Source organism: Cherax quadricarinatus, chromosome 9 (genome assembly GCF_038502225.1).
Source record: "Cherax quadricarinatus isolate ZL_2023a chromosome 9, ASM3850222v1, whole genome shotgun sequence".
Taxonomy (NCBI): domain Eukaryota; kingdom Metazoa; phylum Arthropoda; class Malacostraca; order Decapoda; family Parastacidae; genus Cherax; species Cherax quadricarinatus.
This window is the reverse complement of record NC_091300.1, coordinates 5,532,931-5,548,183: the sequence shown is the minus strand read 5'-3', so window position 1 is coordinate 5,548,183 and position 15,253 is coordinate 5,532,931. Positions and strand designations below refer to the sequence as shown.

The 15,253-nt window shown below is 37.9% G+C and overlaps 1 protein-coding gene across 30 annotated transcripts in view; it reads right to left on the bottom strand.

The window, feature by feature from the left end:
• The window catches only part of LOC128686186 (nucleolar protein dao-5), a 1,503,768-nt gene that overhangs the window by 50,191 nt on the left and 1,438,324 nt on the right, over positions 1-15,253 (bottom strand). For 27 of the 30 annotated variants that reach the window (XM_053772972.2, XM_053772989.2, XM_053772979.2 and 24 more), the window contains one exon: positions 13,964-13,990. The exons of the other annotated variants lie outside the window; for them this stretch is intronic. In XM_053772972.2, the coding sequence (XP_053628947.1) occupies positions 13,964-13,990 (27 nt within the window). The remainder of the gene's footprint in view (positions 1-13,963; positions 13,991-15,253) is intronic. 30 annotated transcript variants of the gene reach the window in all.

The following is a 15,253-nucleotide window of genomic DNA, read 5'->3' as shown; positions in this document are numbered from 1 at the left end:
CCTCAAGACCACTGCAACAAGTGTGTGCCCTCAAGACCACTGCAACAAGTGTGTGCCATCAAGACCACTGTAAACAATATATATGTAGGCTATGTACATATGCCTAAATAAAAGAAACTCTTACATATATGTAAGAGTGCTCTGTCACACACTTTACTGAGTCCTGGTTATTCCTAATGCACTGCAGGGACCCGTCTGAATCTACATTTTTTCCTGAGCACGACAAGGTGTCAGGATACTTAAACAGTTGAGGGTTAATGACCTTCATGAAGAAATAAAATGTGATGCAACTAAATTCATGGAGGACAGAAAACTAGGCCAAGTAATAGTTTTGGAGGAGGATACATTTTAACTGCAGGAAGATTTGGACAAGTTAATGTTGTGGCCCCAAAAAAGTGGCAGATGCCGTTGAATGTTGAAAAACATAGTCTTATTACTTTTGAATATGTGTAAACCTGACATTCAAAAACTAGGTGATGCAGAGCTTGGTCATACAAAATGTGAGAAAGATCTGGGAGTCATGGTAAGCAGAAATCTGAAACCAAGCTAGCAGTGCCTAAACATGAACAATATGACTGACTACTTAAAAGAAGATAAGATTTCATTCGGATTTTTAACACCAGAAGGTGTTAAAAATCCGGAGTATCTGAGAGAGTTAGAGCAAAGGAAGGGGTAGCAGTAATGTTGAAGGATCAGTTATGGAAGGAGAAAAGAGAATATGAATGTGTAAATTCAAGAATTATGTGAATTAAAGTAAAGGTTGGATGCAAAAAGTGGGTCATAATAAGCATGTATGCACATGGAGAAGAGAGGAATGTAGAGGAGAGAGAGAGATTTTGGGAGATGTTAAGTGAATGTATAGGAGCCTTTGAACCAAGTGAGAGGGTAATTGTGGTAGGGGACCTGAATGCTAAAGTAGGAGAAACTTTTAGAGAGGGTGTGGTAGGTAAGTTTGGGGTGCCAGGTGTAAATGAAAATGGGAGCCCTTTGATTGAACTTTGTATAGAAAGGGGTTTAGTTATAGGTAATACATATTTTAAGAAAAAGAGGATAAATAAGTATACAAGATATGATGTAGGGCAAAATGACAGTAGTTTGTTGGATTATGTATTGGTAGATAAAAGACTGTTGAGTAGACTTCAGGATGTACATGTTTACAGAGGGGCCACAGATATATCAGATCACTTTCTAGTTGTAGCTACACTGAGAGTAAAAGGTAGATGGGATACAAGGAGAATAGAAGCATCAGGGAAGAGAGAGGTGAAGGTTTATAAACTAAAAGAGGAGGCAGTTAGGGCAAGATATAAACAGCTATTGGAGGATAGATGGGCTAATGAGAGCATAGGCAATGGGGTCGAAGAAGTATGGGGTAGGTTTAAAAATGTAGTGTTGGAGTGTTCAGCAGAAGTTTGTGGTTACAGGAAGGTGGGTGCAGGAGGGAAGAGGAGCGATTGGTGGAATGATGATGTAAAGAGAGTAGTAAGGGAGAAAAAGTTAGCATATGAGAAGTTTTTACAAAGTAGAAGTGATGCAAGGAGGGAAGAGTATATGGAGAAAGAGAGGTTAAGAGAGTGGTGAAGCAATGTAAAAAGAGAGCAAATGAGAGAGTGGGTGAGATGTTATCAACAAATTTTGTTGAAAATAAGAAAAAGTTTTGGAGTGAGATTAACAAGTTAAGGAAGCCTAGAGAAAAAATGGATTTGTCAGTTAAAAATAGGAGAGGAGAGTTATTAAATGGAGAGTTAGAGGTATTGGGAAGATAGAGGGAATATTCTGAGGAATTGTTAAACGTTGATGAAGATAGGGAAGCTGTGATTTCGTGTATAGGGCAAGGAGGAATAACATCTTGTAGGAGTGAGGAAGAGCCAGTTGTGAGTGTGGGGGAAGTTCGTGAGGCAGTAGGTAAAATGAAAGGGGGTAAGGCAGCCGGGATTGATGGGATAAAGATAGAAATGTTAAAAGCAGGTGGGGATATAGTTTTGGAGTGGTTGGTGCAATTATTTAATAAATGTATGGAAGAAGGTAAGGTACCTAGGGATTGGCAGAGAGCATGCATAGTTCCTCTGTGTAAAGGCAAAGGGGACAAAAGAGAGTGCAAAAATTATAGGGGAATAAGTCTGTTGAGTATACCTGGTAAAGTGTATGGTAGAGTTATTATTGAAAGAATTAAGAGTAAGACGGAGAATAGGATAGCAGATGAACAAGGAGGCTTTAGGAAAGGTAGGGGGTGTGTGGACCAGGTGTTTACAGTGAAACACATAAGTGAACAGTATTTAGATAAGGCTAAAGAGGTCTTTGTGGCATTTATGGATTTGGAAAAGGCATATGACAGGGTGGATAGGGAGGCAATGTGGCAGATGTTGCAGGTGTATGGTGTAGGAGGTAGGTTACTGAAAGCAGTGAAGAGTTTTTACGAGGATAGTGAGGCTCAAGTTAGAGTATGTAGGAAAGAGGGAAATTATTTCCCAGTAAAAGTAGGCCTTAGACAAGGATGTGTGATGTCACCGTGGTTGTTTAATATATTTATAGATGGGGTTGTAAGAGAAGTAAATGCGAGGGTCTTGGCAAGAGGCGTGGAGTTAAAAGATAAAGAATCACACAAAGTGGGAGTTGTAACAGTTGCTCTTTGCTGAGGACACTGTGCTCTTGGGAGATTCTGAAGAGAAGTTGCAGAGATTGGTGGATGAATTTGGTAGGGTATGCAAAAGAAGAAAATTAAAAGTGAATACAGGAAAGAGTAAGGTTATGAGGATAACAAAAAGATTAGGTGATGAAAGATTGGATATCAGATTGGAGGGAGAGAGTATGGAGGAGGTGAATGTATTCAGATATTTGGGAGTGGACGTGTCAGCAGATGGGTCTATAAAAGATGAGGTGAATCATAGAATTGATGAGGGGAAAAGGGTGAGTGGTGCACTTAGGAGTCTGTGGAGACAAAGAACTTTGTCCTTGGAGGCAAAGAGGGGAATGTATGAGAGTATAGTTTTACCAATGCTCTTATATGGGTGTGAAGCATGGGTGATGAATGTTGCAGTGAGGAGAAGGCTGGAGGCAGTGGAGATGTCATGTCTGAGGGCAATGTGTGGTGTGAATATAATGCAGAGAATTCGTAGTTTGGAAGTTAGGAGGAGGTGCGGGATTACCAAAACTGTTGTCCAGAGGGCTGAGGAAGGGTTGTTGAGGTGGTTCGGACATGTAGAGAGAATGGAGCGAAACAGAATGACTTCAAGAGTGTATCAGTCTGTAGTGGAAGGAAGGCGGGGTAGGGGTCTTCCTAGGAAAGGTTGGAGGGAGGGGGTAGAGGAGGTTTTGTGTGCGAAGGGCTTGGACTTCCAGCAGGCATGCATGAGCGTGTTTGATAGGAGTGAATGGAGACAAATGGTTTTTAATACTTGACGTGCTGTTGGAGTGTGAGCAAAGTAACATTTATGAAGGGGTTCAGGGAAACCGGCAGGCCGGACTTGAGTCCTGGAGATGGGAAGTACAGTGCCTGCACTCTGAAGGAGGGGTGTTAATGTTACAGTTTAAAAACTGTAGTGTAAAGCACCCTTCTGGCAAGACAGTGATGGAGCGAATGATGGTGAAAGTTTTTCTTTTTCGGGCCACCCTGCCTTGGTGGAAATTGGCCAGTGTGATTAAAAAAAAAAAAAAAAAAAAAAAAAAAAATTAGTTTTATATCATGAATTTATATCATTTCAATTTATATCAAGAATTTTGAGTAACAAGAAGCAAAAGATTATTCTTTCGCTCTATACGTTATTAGTAAGACCACACATAAAATTATGAAACTCAGTTCTGGTCTCCATACTACAGAATGAAAGAATGAGAGAGAGAGAGAGAGAGAAGAGAGCAAGAGAGAGAGCAAGAGAGAGAGCAAGAGAGAGAGAGAAAGAAAGAGAGAGCAAGAGAGAGAGAGCAAGAGAGAGAGAGAGAGCAAGAGAGAGAGAGAGCAAGAGAGAGAGCAAGAGAGAGAGAGAGCAAGAGAGAGAGCAAGAGAGAGAGAGAGCAAGAGAGAGCAAGAGAGAGAGAGCAAGAGAGAGAGAGCAAGAGAGAGCAAGAGAGAGAGAGCAAGAGAGAGAGAGAGCAAGAGAGAGAGAGCAAGAGAGAGAGAGCAAGAGAGAGAGAGCAAGAGAGAGAGAGCAAGAGAGAGAGCAAGAGAGAGAGCAAGAGAGAGAGAGCAAGAGAGAGAGAGAGAGAGAGAGAGCAAGAAAGAGAGCAAGAGAGAGCAAGAAAGAGAGCAAGAGATAGCAAGAGAGAGAGCAAGAGAGAAAGAGAGAGAAAGAGAGAGAGAGCAAGAGAGAGCAAGAGAGAGAGAGAGCAAGAGAGAGAGAGAGAGCAAGAGAGAGAGAGCAAGAGAGAGAGAGAGCAAGAGAGAGAGAGAGCAAGAGAGAGAGAGAGCAAGAGAGAGAGCAAGAGAGAGAGCAAGAGAGAGAGAGCAAGAGAGAGAGAGAGCAAGAGAGAGAGAGAGCAAGAGAGAGCGAGAGCAAGAGAGAGCAAGAGAGAGAGTGAAAGTGTGCTCACCTAACTGTGGTTGCAGGGGTCGAGACTCAGCTCCTGGCCCTGCTTCTTCACTGCTACTAGGTCCTCTCTCTCTCTCTGGTTCCAGAGCTTTGTCATACCTCATCTTAAAGCTATGTATGGTTCCTGCCTCCACTACATCACTTGTTAGGCTATTCCACTTCCTGACGACTCTATGACTGAAGAAATATGTACTTCCTAACATCCCTCTGACTCGTCTGAGTCTTCAGCTTCCAGTTGTGACCCCTTGTTTCTGTGTCCCCTCTCTGGAACAACCTGTCTGTCTACCTTATCTATTCCACGCAGTATTTTGTATGTCGTTATCATGTCTCCCCTGACCCACTTGTCTTCCAATGTCGTCAGTCCGATTTCCCTCAATCTTTCTTCGTAGGACATACCCCTGAACTCCGAAACTAGCCTTGTTGCAAACCTTTGCACTTTCTCTAATTACTTGACGTGTTTGACCAGGTGTGGGTTCCAAACTGGTGCTGCATACTCCAGTATGGGCCTGATGTACACAGTGTACAGTGTTTTGAACGATTCCTTACTAAGGTATCGGAACGCTATTCTCAGGTTTGCCAGGCGCCTGTATGCTGCAGAAGTTATCTGGCTGATGTGAGCCTCAGGAGACATGCTCAGTGTTATGGTCACCCCAAGATCTTTCTCCTTAAGCGAGGTTTGCAATCCTTGGCCACCTAGTCTATACTCTGTCTGCGGTCTTCTTTGCCCTTTTCCGATCTTCATGACTTTGCATTTGGCAGGATTGAATTCAAGAAGCCAGTTGCTGGACCACATGTCCAGCCTGTTCCTCATCTGATTTAATTCTCCTCATTAACTTCACATCATCTGCGAACAGGGACACCTCTGAGTCTATCCCTTCCATCATGTCATTCACATATACCAGAAATAACACTGGTCCTAGGACCGACCCCTGTGGGACCCTGCTCGTCACAGGTGCCCACTGTGATACCTCATCCCGTACCATGACTTCTTGTTGCCTCCCTGTCAGATATTCTCTGATCCAATGCAGTGCCCTTCTTGTTATACGCACCTGATCCTCTAGTTTCTGCACTAGTCGCTTGTGAGGAACTGTGTTGAAGGCCTTCTTGCAGTCCAAGAAAATGCAATCAACCCACCCCTCTCTCTCATGTTGCATTTCTGTAACTTTGTCATAGAACTCCAGAAGGTTTGTGACACAGGATTTGCCTTCCATGAATCCGTGCTGGTTATCGTTTATAATCTTGGTCCATTCCAGGTGCTCCACCACTCTCCTCCTGATAATCTTCTCCATGACTTTGCATACTATACAGGTAAGTGACACTAGTCTATAATTTAGTGCCACTTTTTGCCCTCTCTATCAACGAGCACGCAGAATTTGCCTCCAACGTCGTCTCTGCTCTACTACTCTCTCTTTACCTTCCCTTCTTGCTGATGGACCCTCCTTTAATCCTCTCTCATTGTGGTCTGAATGTAGTATGTGTAACATGTGGAGTGTGTGTAGTATGGGGAGTGTGTGTAGTATGTGATCTGAGTATAGTATGTGTAATATGTGGAGTGTGTGTGGTATGTGGAGTGTGTGTGGTATGTGGAGTGTGTGGTATGTGGAGTGTGTGTGGTATGTGGTGTGTGTGTGGTATGTGGAGTGTGTGTGGTATGTGGAGTGTGTGTGGTATGTGGAGTGTGTGGTATGTGGAGTGTGTGGTATGTGGAGTGTGTGGTATGTGGAGTGTGTGGTATGTGGAGTATGTGGTATGTGGAGTGTGTGGTATGTGGAGTGTGTAGTATGTGGCCTGTGTGTAGCATGTGGCCTGTGTGTAGCATGTGTAATATGTGGAGTGTGTGTAGTATGGGGAGTGTGCATAGCATGTGGCATATGTACAGTATGTGGCCTGTGTGTAGTATGTGGCCTGGGTATGGCTTGTGTGTAGCATGTGGTCTGAGTGTAGTATGTGTAATATGTGGAGGGTGTGTAGTATGGGGAGTGTGTGTAGTATGTGGCATGTGTATAGTATGTGGCATGTGTATAGTATGTGGCCTGGGTGTAGCATGTGGCCTGTGTGTAGTATGTGTAGTAATTGGAGTATGTGTAGTATTTGGAATGTGTACAGTATGTGGAGTGTGTATAGTACATGGAGTGTGTGCAGTATGTGGAGTGTGTGTAGTATGAGGAGTGTTTAGTACGTGGAGTGTGCATACTGAGTAAGTGCAGTGTATGTGTGCATGCTTGCTTGCTTGCTTTGGAAAACCTGCACAGGATAAAATTAACATACTGTACAAGGAATCTTACATAAGAAGCTAGACTGACAGCCGTGAGCCTACACTCTCTCAAATAAGTAGAAGTAGTGAAGTATGACTGAAGTATACAAATGGAAGACAAGTTTAAAAAAAGCAAGATGTGTAAATAGGGTACAAAGAAGATTTAACCAAGAATCTAGAAACAACAGATTCAAGTTGGCTAAATTCATACTTAGAAAGAATATAGGAGAGCATGTACTGGTTTATCAGTAGAGCTATATATATATTAGTGGAATAATCTACCAACTTGAAAAATAGGTTGAACAAATATACAAGTGAGCAATACCGTGCTTAAGGACCTGTATAGCATGGGCCAGTATGCCCACTGCAGTGCTCCTCTATAATTACGTAACACTTGCCCTGCAGTGCAATTCATCTCCACTGCCATTGTCTATTCAGCAAATACTAATTCTTCCCTATTTCTTCCTTGCTTGCACCCCCACCAGCTTTTCAATAATAATAATAATAATAATAATAATAATAATAATAATAATAATAATAATAATAATAATAATAATAATAATAATAATAATAATAATAATAATAATAATAATAAAATAATAATAATAATAATAATAATAATAATAATAAATAATAATAAATAATAATAATAATAATAATAATTCTAATAATAATAATATAATTAAACTAAGCACTAAACCCAGACTAGCTTTTCAGATTTCTTCTCTTGTAGAGTTTTTACTTTTGTGTGATTGATAAGAACAATCCTCATGCTTATTTTTCAGTGAAAGCTATTGACTGCATCCTTTTCACAATAGCCAAATCACAAAGTGAAAATCCTTGACAAATGTTTTCTCTCTTTAAAGAGAAACTTATAAGGCATTTGAATCACTGGGGTAAAATTCCACACTCATCATGACTGGCCCACTCAAACAGTAAACAAAGCATGAAAGATAGAGTATACAGATACTTCACTTCCAACCACAATTAAAAAAGGTGGCTTTGGGCTACATTACTTAATTTTCAATCTTTCCAAAATTAGCCAAAATCTTTGAAAAGCTTATTCTGGTTAAATCAATATGCACGTGCTTTGTATGCAACAGTTTGCCTCTTCCACTATGTGCAACATGGTGCATCTCATTCTACTATAATACTTAAAATCTCTCATCAATTTAAAATTTTTCAGCCTTGGTAAAATATCAAGTGTTAAAAGCATTGCTATAATGGACTGCTGTGTAATGTAGGCAGGCAATCATCTCACATACAAGTGTTTACAGAAGAAACAGGTAAAGTGTGACTTACTTGATAGTCATCAGGCAGTGAGACTGGTCCAGTCTCCTGGAGATCAAGCACACATTTGTAGATAAGGCAAGGATATTTGAAAGAGATGCACTAAGTGGCAAATAAAACACCAAGCTTCAAGATGGTGAACACATCTGACATCAGTCACTTTAGCTGACAAATGGAGTATGTGCAGTGTGGTTAACTCTCCTGCCATCTGACTGAAGTCAACAAGCTTCTTGTTCAGTAACACGAGTTTTCAAGTAAACTGGCGTGTTTGGAGTCTAAGACTCCAAGAGTCCTAAATTTTTGCTAGTGTTACTAATCAGTCCTAAATTTTTGCTAGCCTTACTAATCAAACATATTTATGTATTTGTAAAATACTAAAATGAACTCTAGTACAACAGATGAACTTAATTTACGTAACAAGCAAATAGGGAAATGCTACATTATATAATGAGTTTTCTTATCTGTATGATGAATAAATGCTAAGCTCAAAGTAAACAATATATAAATTAGAAGGCTGTGCAACATTTGGGAACTTTTATTAGGACACCAGGAACTTTTTCAATCCTGGAAAGCAAAATGTATCTTAATAAAAGTTTCCAAATACTGCACTTGTCAAATTTATACACCTGTCAGTATTATATACCTTGGGTGATAAAGCATCAACAATGTAGGTTTTCTTAGATACTACTCTCTCATCAACAACACATTGACCCCAATGAAGGTAAGATGCATTGCTCAACTTTACTGGGTTATCCTAGGCTATTATTATTATTATTATTATAATCGTGGGGGGATAAAGGTGGTAGGTTGGTAGACAGCAACCACCCAGGGAGGTACTACTGTCCTGCCAAGTGAGTGTAAAATGAAAGCCTGTAATTGTTTTACATGATGGTAGGATTGCTGGTGTCTTTTGTCTGTCTCATAAATATGCAAGATTACAAGTACGTCTTGCTACTTCTACTTACACTTAGGTCACACTACACATACGTGTACAAGCATATATATACACACCCCTCTGGGTTTTCTGCTATTTTCTTTCTAGTTCTTGTTCTTGCTTATTTCCTCTTATCTCCATGGGGATATGGAACAGAATATTCTTCCGTAAACCATGTGTGTTGTAAGAGGCGACTAAAATGCCGGGAGCAAGGGGCTAGTAACCCCTTCTCCTGTATATATTACTAAATGTAAAAGGAGAAACTTTCGTTTCTCCTTTTGGGTCACCCCGCCTCGGTGGGATACGGCCGGTGTGTTGAAAGAAAGAATCATGGGGGAGTGCCAAACCCGCAGGATTATACAGTGCCTATGGGGGGAGGGATGGAAGGCATTCAGGCTCAATTCAGGGAACTGGAGCACAGACCTAATTCCCTAGATCAAGAGCCCTTCACCAGTGTCAAGGAACCTTCCTTGAGGAGAGTTATCCTAGGCTAAATTTACATAATGTACTTTTTATGTGCTCATAATGCCCCTCAAGACCATTTTGATTCTAATTAGGAAAAAAAATTACATTATATACCCAAAGCCTAGATAAAAACTTACCATGACTTGTCACAGATAAAACATCCTTTCAAAAATACCATCTTAATATTATGCCTTTTACTAGTGAATAATTTCCTTGAAAAGGAATACAAAACATAAAATTGTATTTTGAAATATATGATATGAACTTTTCCATCACCAAGTTGATGAACCAGCAGCCTTAGTGCTCTGGCATGTAGAACACAGTACCATAAAAAAGAGAACGACTAACAAGAGGAAACTTAAGCTGGCACTGGACAAGCACCTAAAGTCGGTTCCTGACCAGCCGGGCTGTGGCTCATACGTTGGTTTGCGTGCAGCCAGCAGCAACAGCCTGGTTGATCAGGCTCTGATCCACCAGGAGGCCTGGTCACAGACCGGGCCGCGGGGGTGTTGACCCCCGGAACTCTCTCCAGGTAAACTCCAGGTAATGGTTTTTATCATAATATCCTAGGAATCCTAATGCAAACTAGGGCCATGAATTTGGAGATAAACATAACTGTCAAATTAAATTACTGGTAGCAATGTGAGAATTGGTAGTTTTGACTACTTAAAACTGCTTCAAAGAATAAAGGGACTTATTCCTAATATACAATACTACAGAACTTTTTTTTAACAACAGTCATCTCCTGCCAAGGGAGTGAAACCCAAGAAGAACACACATTCACCATAATTCATTCAACTGCCATCTTGCCAGAAGTGTGTAGATATCATAACAATTCAAATGACCCTCTGAGCTACAACATCCTCACTTCTTCTAAAAGAAGGCCTTATACTTCCTACTTTCAGAACTCAAGTCTGGCCAACTAATATCCTTGAATCCTTTGCTCACACTCCAACATGTCAAAAACAAAAATTCACTTGTCTCCACTCACGTGCTTATACAGACCCACTAGTTGTTCAAATCCTTACCACCTAAAACTTCCTCCATCCCCTTCCAACTCTTGGATGACCCCTACCCCACCCCTACCTGCCACCCCAGATTTATTCATCCTTTCTCATCCTATTCTGTTCCACCCTTCTAAACAACTTATTCTACATCCTACATTGTCTTCTTATTTATGCACTCTTAATTTTCTACATAATATTCCCATCACACCTTGCTCACAAACAACATCACTGCTTCCAGACTCCTCTTCACTGCAATGTTCAAAGCCCATCTTGAAGCAACCCTATCTTTGAAGTATAATCTATATGTTATTTCATTTTGGGCAAAGTTCAAATTAATACAATTTGGTATATAGTTTCCCCTACTTTACGCAGTAATTTGATACAATGTAAGCGGTATAAATTTGTTCTTTTGTGATCACCCAGGTTCACCACTACTTGTTTTCAACAGTTTTCTTTGGAAAGAATGACTAAAAAACAGTCTTGGGAGTGGGTAATCTAATGAGCATATTTTACACAGAATCCTACAGTTGGTTTTCAATTTAAGTGTCTTGTGTTAAGTCAAAAAAAAAATGGACACCCAGACAGATGAACCAAAGCTTTCTGAATGACCAGAAAGAAAAAAATAAAAAAAATCCAATAGGCATATACTGAATGAAATCCTATGGTTTTCAATTTGTCTTGAGCCAAGTCAAAAGAAAATGAACTCCCTCCAGACAAAGTCGGGCTGTGCCAACAAAGCCAGAACTAGAGGTGGAGGGTGGAAATATTAGTAGGGAAATGTGTATGCATTTTATTCCAGACACAGACAGGCTGGTTAGCTGGTGGGAGAGAGGAAGGGAGGAAGGGGAAGTAGTATGATTTATTTTTTCTCATTTGTTTTTGACCAACTGCACTTATTTGTGGTATATGAACATTTGGCACCTAACAGGTAGGCTCAAACTACCAAGAGACTGCTACCTAGTTTTTTATTTTATTTTATTTCACAGCTTTTTTACCAAATATGTCTGTAGATGACCATTTGATGCATGTGTAGTAAGCATTTTCTTTTTTGATAAGTATTAGTCTACAAATGTGGAATTTGGAAAGTTTCAGAGTGAATTATTGTTTTATGTTATATTGGGTTCACTATGTGCTGCAGACCAGGAACACATCTACTGCATAAGGTGAGGGAGAACTGTAAAAATTAACTACAAATGCAAAATGTGCAGTGGTGGAAAAATGTCTGGGTTGGTGCCTGCTCATTCATATCTTAATTTTTTCTCTGAAGAGTATTCAAAAAAGTACATTCACCTACCAGATCAACACTAGCATTTTTTCCTATCTCCAAAAATCTGAGACATTAAGCTTTTACAAGAACATTTCTTTTATCTTAATACAGTTATAATTAATGACATATTATCTTATGACAAATATCGTGCTCTACAATAAATTTTTATTTCCAGTTATATAAATTTAAGTACTTTTCTTTTAAAATAGAAAAACATGAAAGTTTTAAAGGATAGTGATAAATATTTAGCATTTCAATAAATTACTTATGATACTTTCAATTCACCACAGCAATTTTTTTAAGCATTAGATCCAAATATTGCCACATTTTTAATTTTATATACAGTACCATTATTAAATATATTTTAAACTTGAACGAATTCTATAATTAATTAATGAAAGGAATGGGTTTCAATGCTCAGGCTATATTATCATTACTATTATTATCTTTATATTTATTATCTTTTTTTTTTTTTTTTTTTTCAACAAGTTGGTCGTCTCCCAACTTGTATTATTATTAATATGTATTAATGGGAAAGCTCTCAACCTGTAGGGATCATACAGCATATGAGCAATGAGAAGTAATCACATGTGATCCAGGGATTGAAAAGGTAGCCCCAATTCCTTAGATTAAAAGCCCTTCACCAGTATCAAGGCATCCACCTTAATATATACATGCTCTCAATTCCTTGGGAGCCACAGATAATAAAAATAGAAAGAATAAAAAGCAAAGGATTGAGTGGAATCAATGCTATGGAAAAAACACTGCTTTATGCCACAAGTTCATCTTAATTTTTGCATCAACCTGATTTGTTTATTTTTGACATTATCTTGAAATATTTTTACAATACTGTTACTGGTGTAGAGTGATAACGCAGTCTGAGGTGTTGCCCAATAATTTTTTTCACATGTGGTACTGGAAATTCCTTCATGAAGATTTTTCATGAATAAGTACACATTTTCCCTAAAATTTTCAACAAGCATCAAAGATTTTTTTAATATTTCCAAACTGTTTCCAAGCTTTGATCTTCCCAATTCCTTTCATAAATACATTAATTTTTCCTCTCTGTAAAAACTGTTCTCTGGGGTATCTAAATTATAATTCAAATGGCATAAATTTCTCATTCCCCAAAAAGTTCACAGAAAAATTCTGAACTGAAATTCTAAGCTTTTGCTCTTATTTGGAAAATTTATATTATTATTTTTACTACACTCATATTAAAAGACATTCTCTAAAATCAAATATGTCATACATTGCTGCTGGAAAAGTTAGAATTCTGTAAAATGTTAAAAATAAAAAATCCAGAAAACATTTTAAGTATCTTGTTAAAAAAAATTCATTTATATATTAAAATCCAAATTAAGATTAGGAATTTTAGTCAAAATCTTAATTTGTATGAATTTCGTAGATCATTCTGAATTTGAAATTATAATTTCCAGATTTGAGAGAATTCCGAACAAGGAAAATTACTGTGAAGTATTTTGTCAGGGGAGAAAACCTTCTTATCATTTAGTGCAACCAATGTCTTATTTTTTAAGAGTGTCTAACACTACTGCCAATTTATGATACTTCAATGCAGTATGCAGTTATGTGCAAACATGTTTGATGTGAGTTGAAAGGCCTAAAATGGTGTATGTGACATGGATATAGATACTGTACTGTAACAATATTCTGTTGATGCTTACACGGCTAATTTTGCTGTCAGCCTGTAACATAAATATATATGAGCTGCAACAGTTGGTATATGAGGTAGGGCAAAGGATATTCACTGTATATCTGTCTTAATTATAAACTTTTTCCTGACATTACAGACTTCAGTCGGGAATCCTTAAATATCACTTGAGGTCAGCTTAGCAAATATTTATACACTGTACTTAAAAAATTTAAGAGTGACTTACTGGAAATAAATATTCAGTTGACTATCATCAATATAGTTCAACATAAAAGCTGCAAGAATAAGAAATTACTCTAAATTTAAAAACACTGCCTAAATTTACATCATAAAATATTTGCATACGTAACAGATTCTTAAGTTTAACTACAAGAGCTAAGAGTTCCAAATTTATTAAGATGACTACACTAGACATACTTTAGCTGCTTAGACTATAAATAAGATACCTAGCTATATTTGTAAATATATGCTAAGATGAGCTCAAGGGTGGTCACTGCACATGACCCCTAATGGTCCTAACAGGTCTTCATGGCAGCTAGGTCTCCCTAACGTACCTCTTGGTATTCTCAAACAGTGAGTGGCTACGACGAAAAACAAAAACCTAGAGTTATACATGCAGGTATTGGTGTGACGCTCAGGGATTAACAGTCATAGAAAATACCAAGTTAACCACTTCATATATAGTTATCAATTTTATATCTATACAGAGGTGGTAAAGTCTACAACTGACAGCTATAATTTAACTTTGCATTTTCAAATTTAATGAAGACATGAGCCTTAATGAAATAGTATTCTAGGACTTGTAGTCACTGATTTCGTCACTTGTGTTAGGAATACACCATGCATTAAGTGACTAATGGGCTCTTCAAAACTGGGGTATGCCTAATCTATATAGTATATATATATGATGTACAATCTCCATTTTTCCTAATTCTTAATTTTATAGAAAAAACTACTTTGCCTTTATATTTATCTATCAGATTTGATGCATCAAAAAAGATCTTTGACAAAAAATCAATTATCAAATTAACATATAGAGCTCCTATATATTTTAAACTACACCCTAAAGCTATTTGGCTTTTAAATACACATTTTTATAATTCTGGCTACAGAACCACTAACACATTTATTTTTATGAGAAAATTATTTATTATATGCACAGAGTTATTACCCCAGTTACATGTGACATAAGTATAGACTTCGACTACATAGGACTAATATGCCTGGCCGTAATATTCTGATACCTGTTTTAATGACACCATGAGGCAATGTGTACCATATAAACAATACTTATTACAGAATAGGTGGACATTCAGAGAACTTAAGCAATATCTGACAGACTGATTTAAAAAAAGAACAAATTAGACATTTTTAAAAAATGATGGAAACTGCTGCATATATTATATATATTAAGTGAGGTTATTCAATGAATATATAGACTTGCTGTAATAAGAACTATATAAAGTAATCCTCAGATTTCCAATATTGCCGATAATTTATTTACTGTAATGTTTTGATCTGTATATTAACAATGATATTTTAAATTCTTATTCATCAATTTAAACTGAAATTTACTAAAATTTCAACTGGATTTAAAGTTCAAGTTTCAAAATCTTGCTCCTATGGGAACCTGAGAGGTGGTAGTAAAGGTCTTTAACATTTGAGCCAGTGGCACTCTTCATGGTTTCTATGCTGAAAGGCCTGCAGAAACACATTAAACATTTGTTGAATTATTATACATACTACTTTGGACATCACATACATCCAGCAGTTATCACTTGCTTATGCTTAGAGAAAAAAGATGACAATACAAAGCCTTGTTCATTTGGAGCCAGATAAAATCT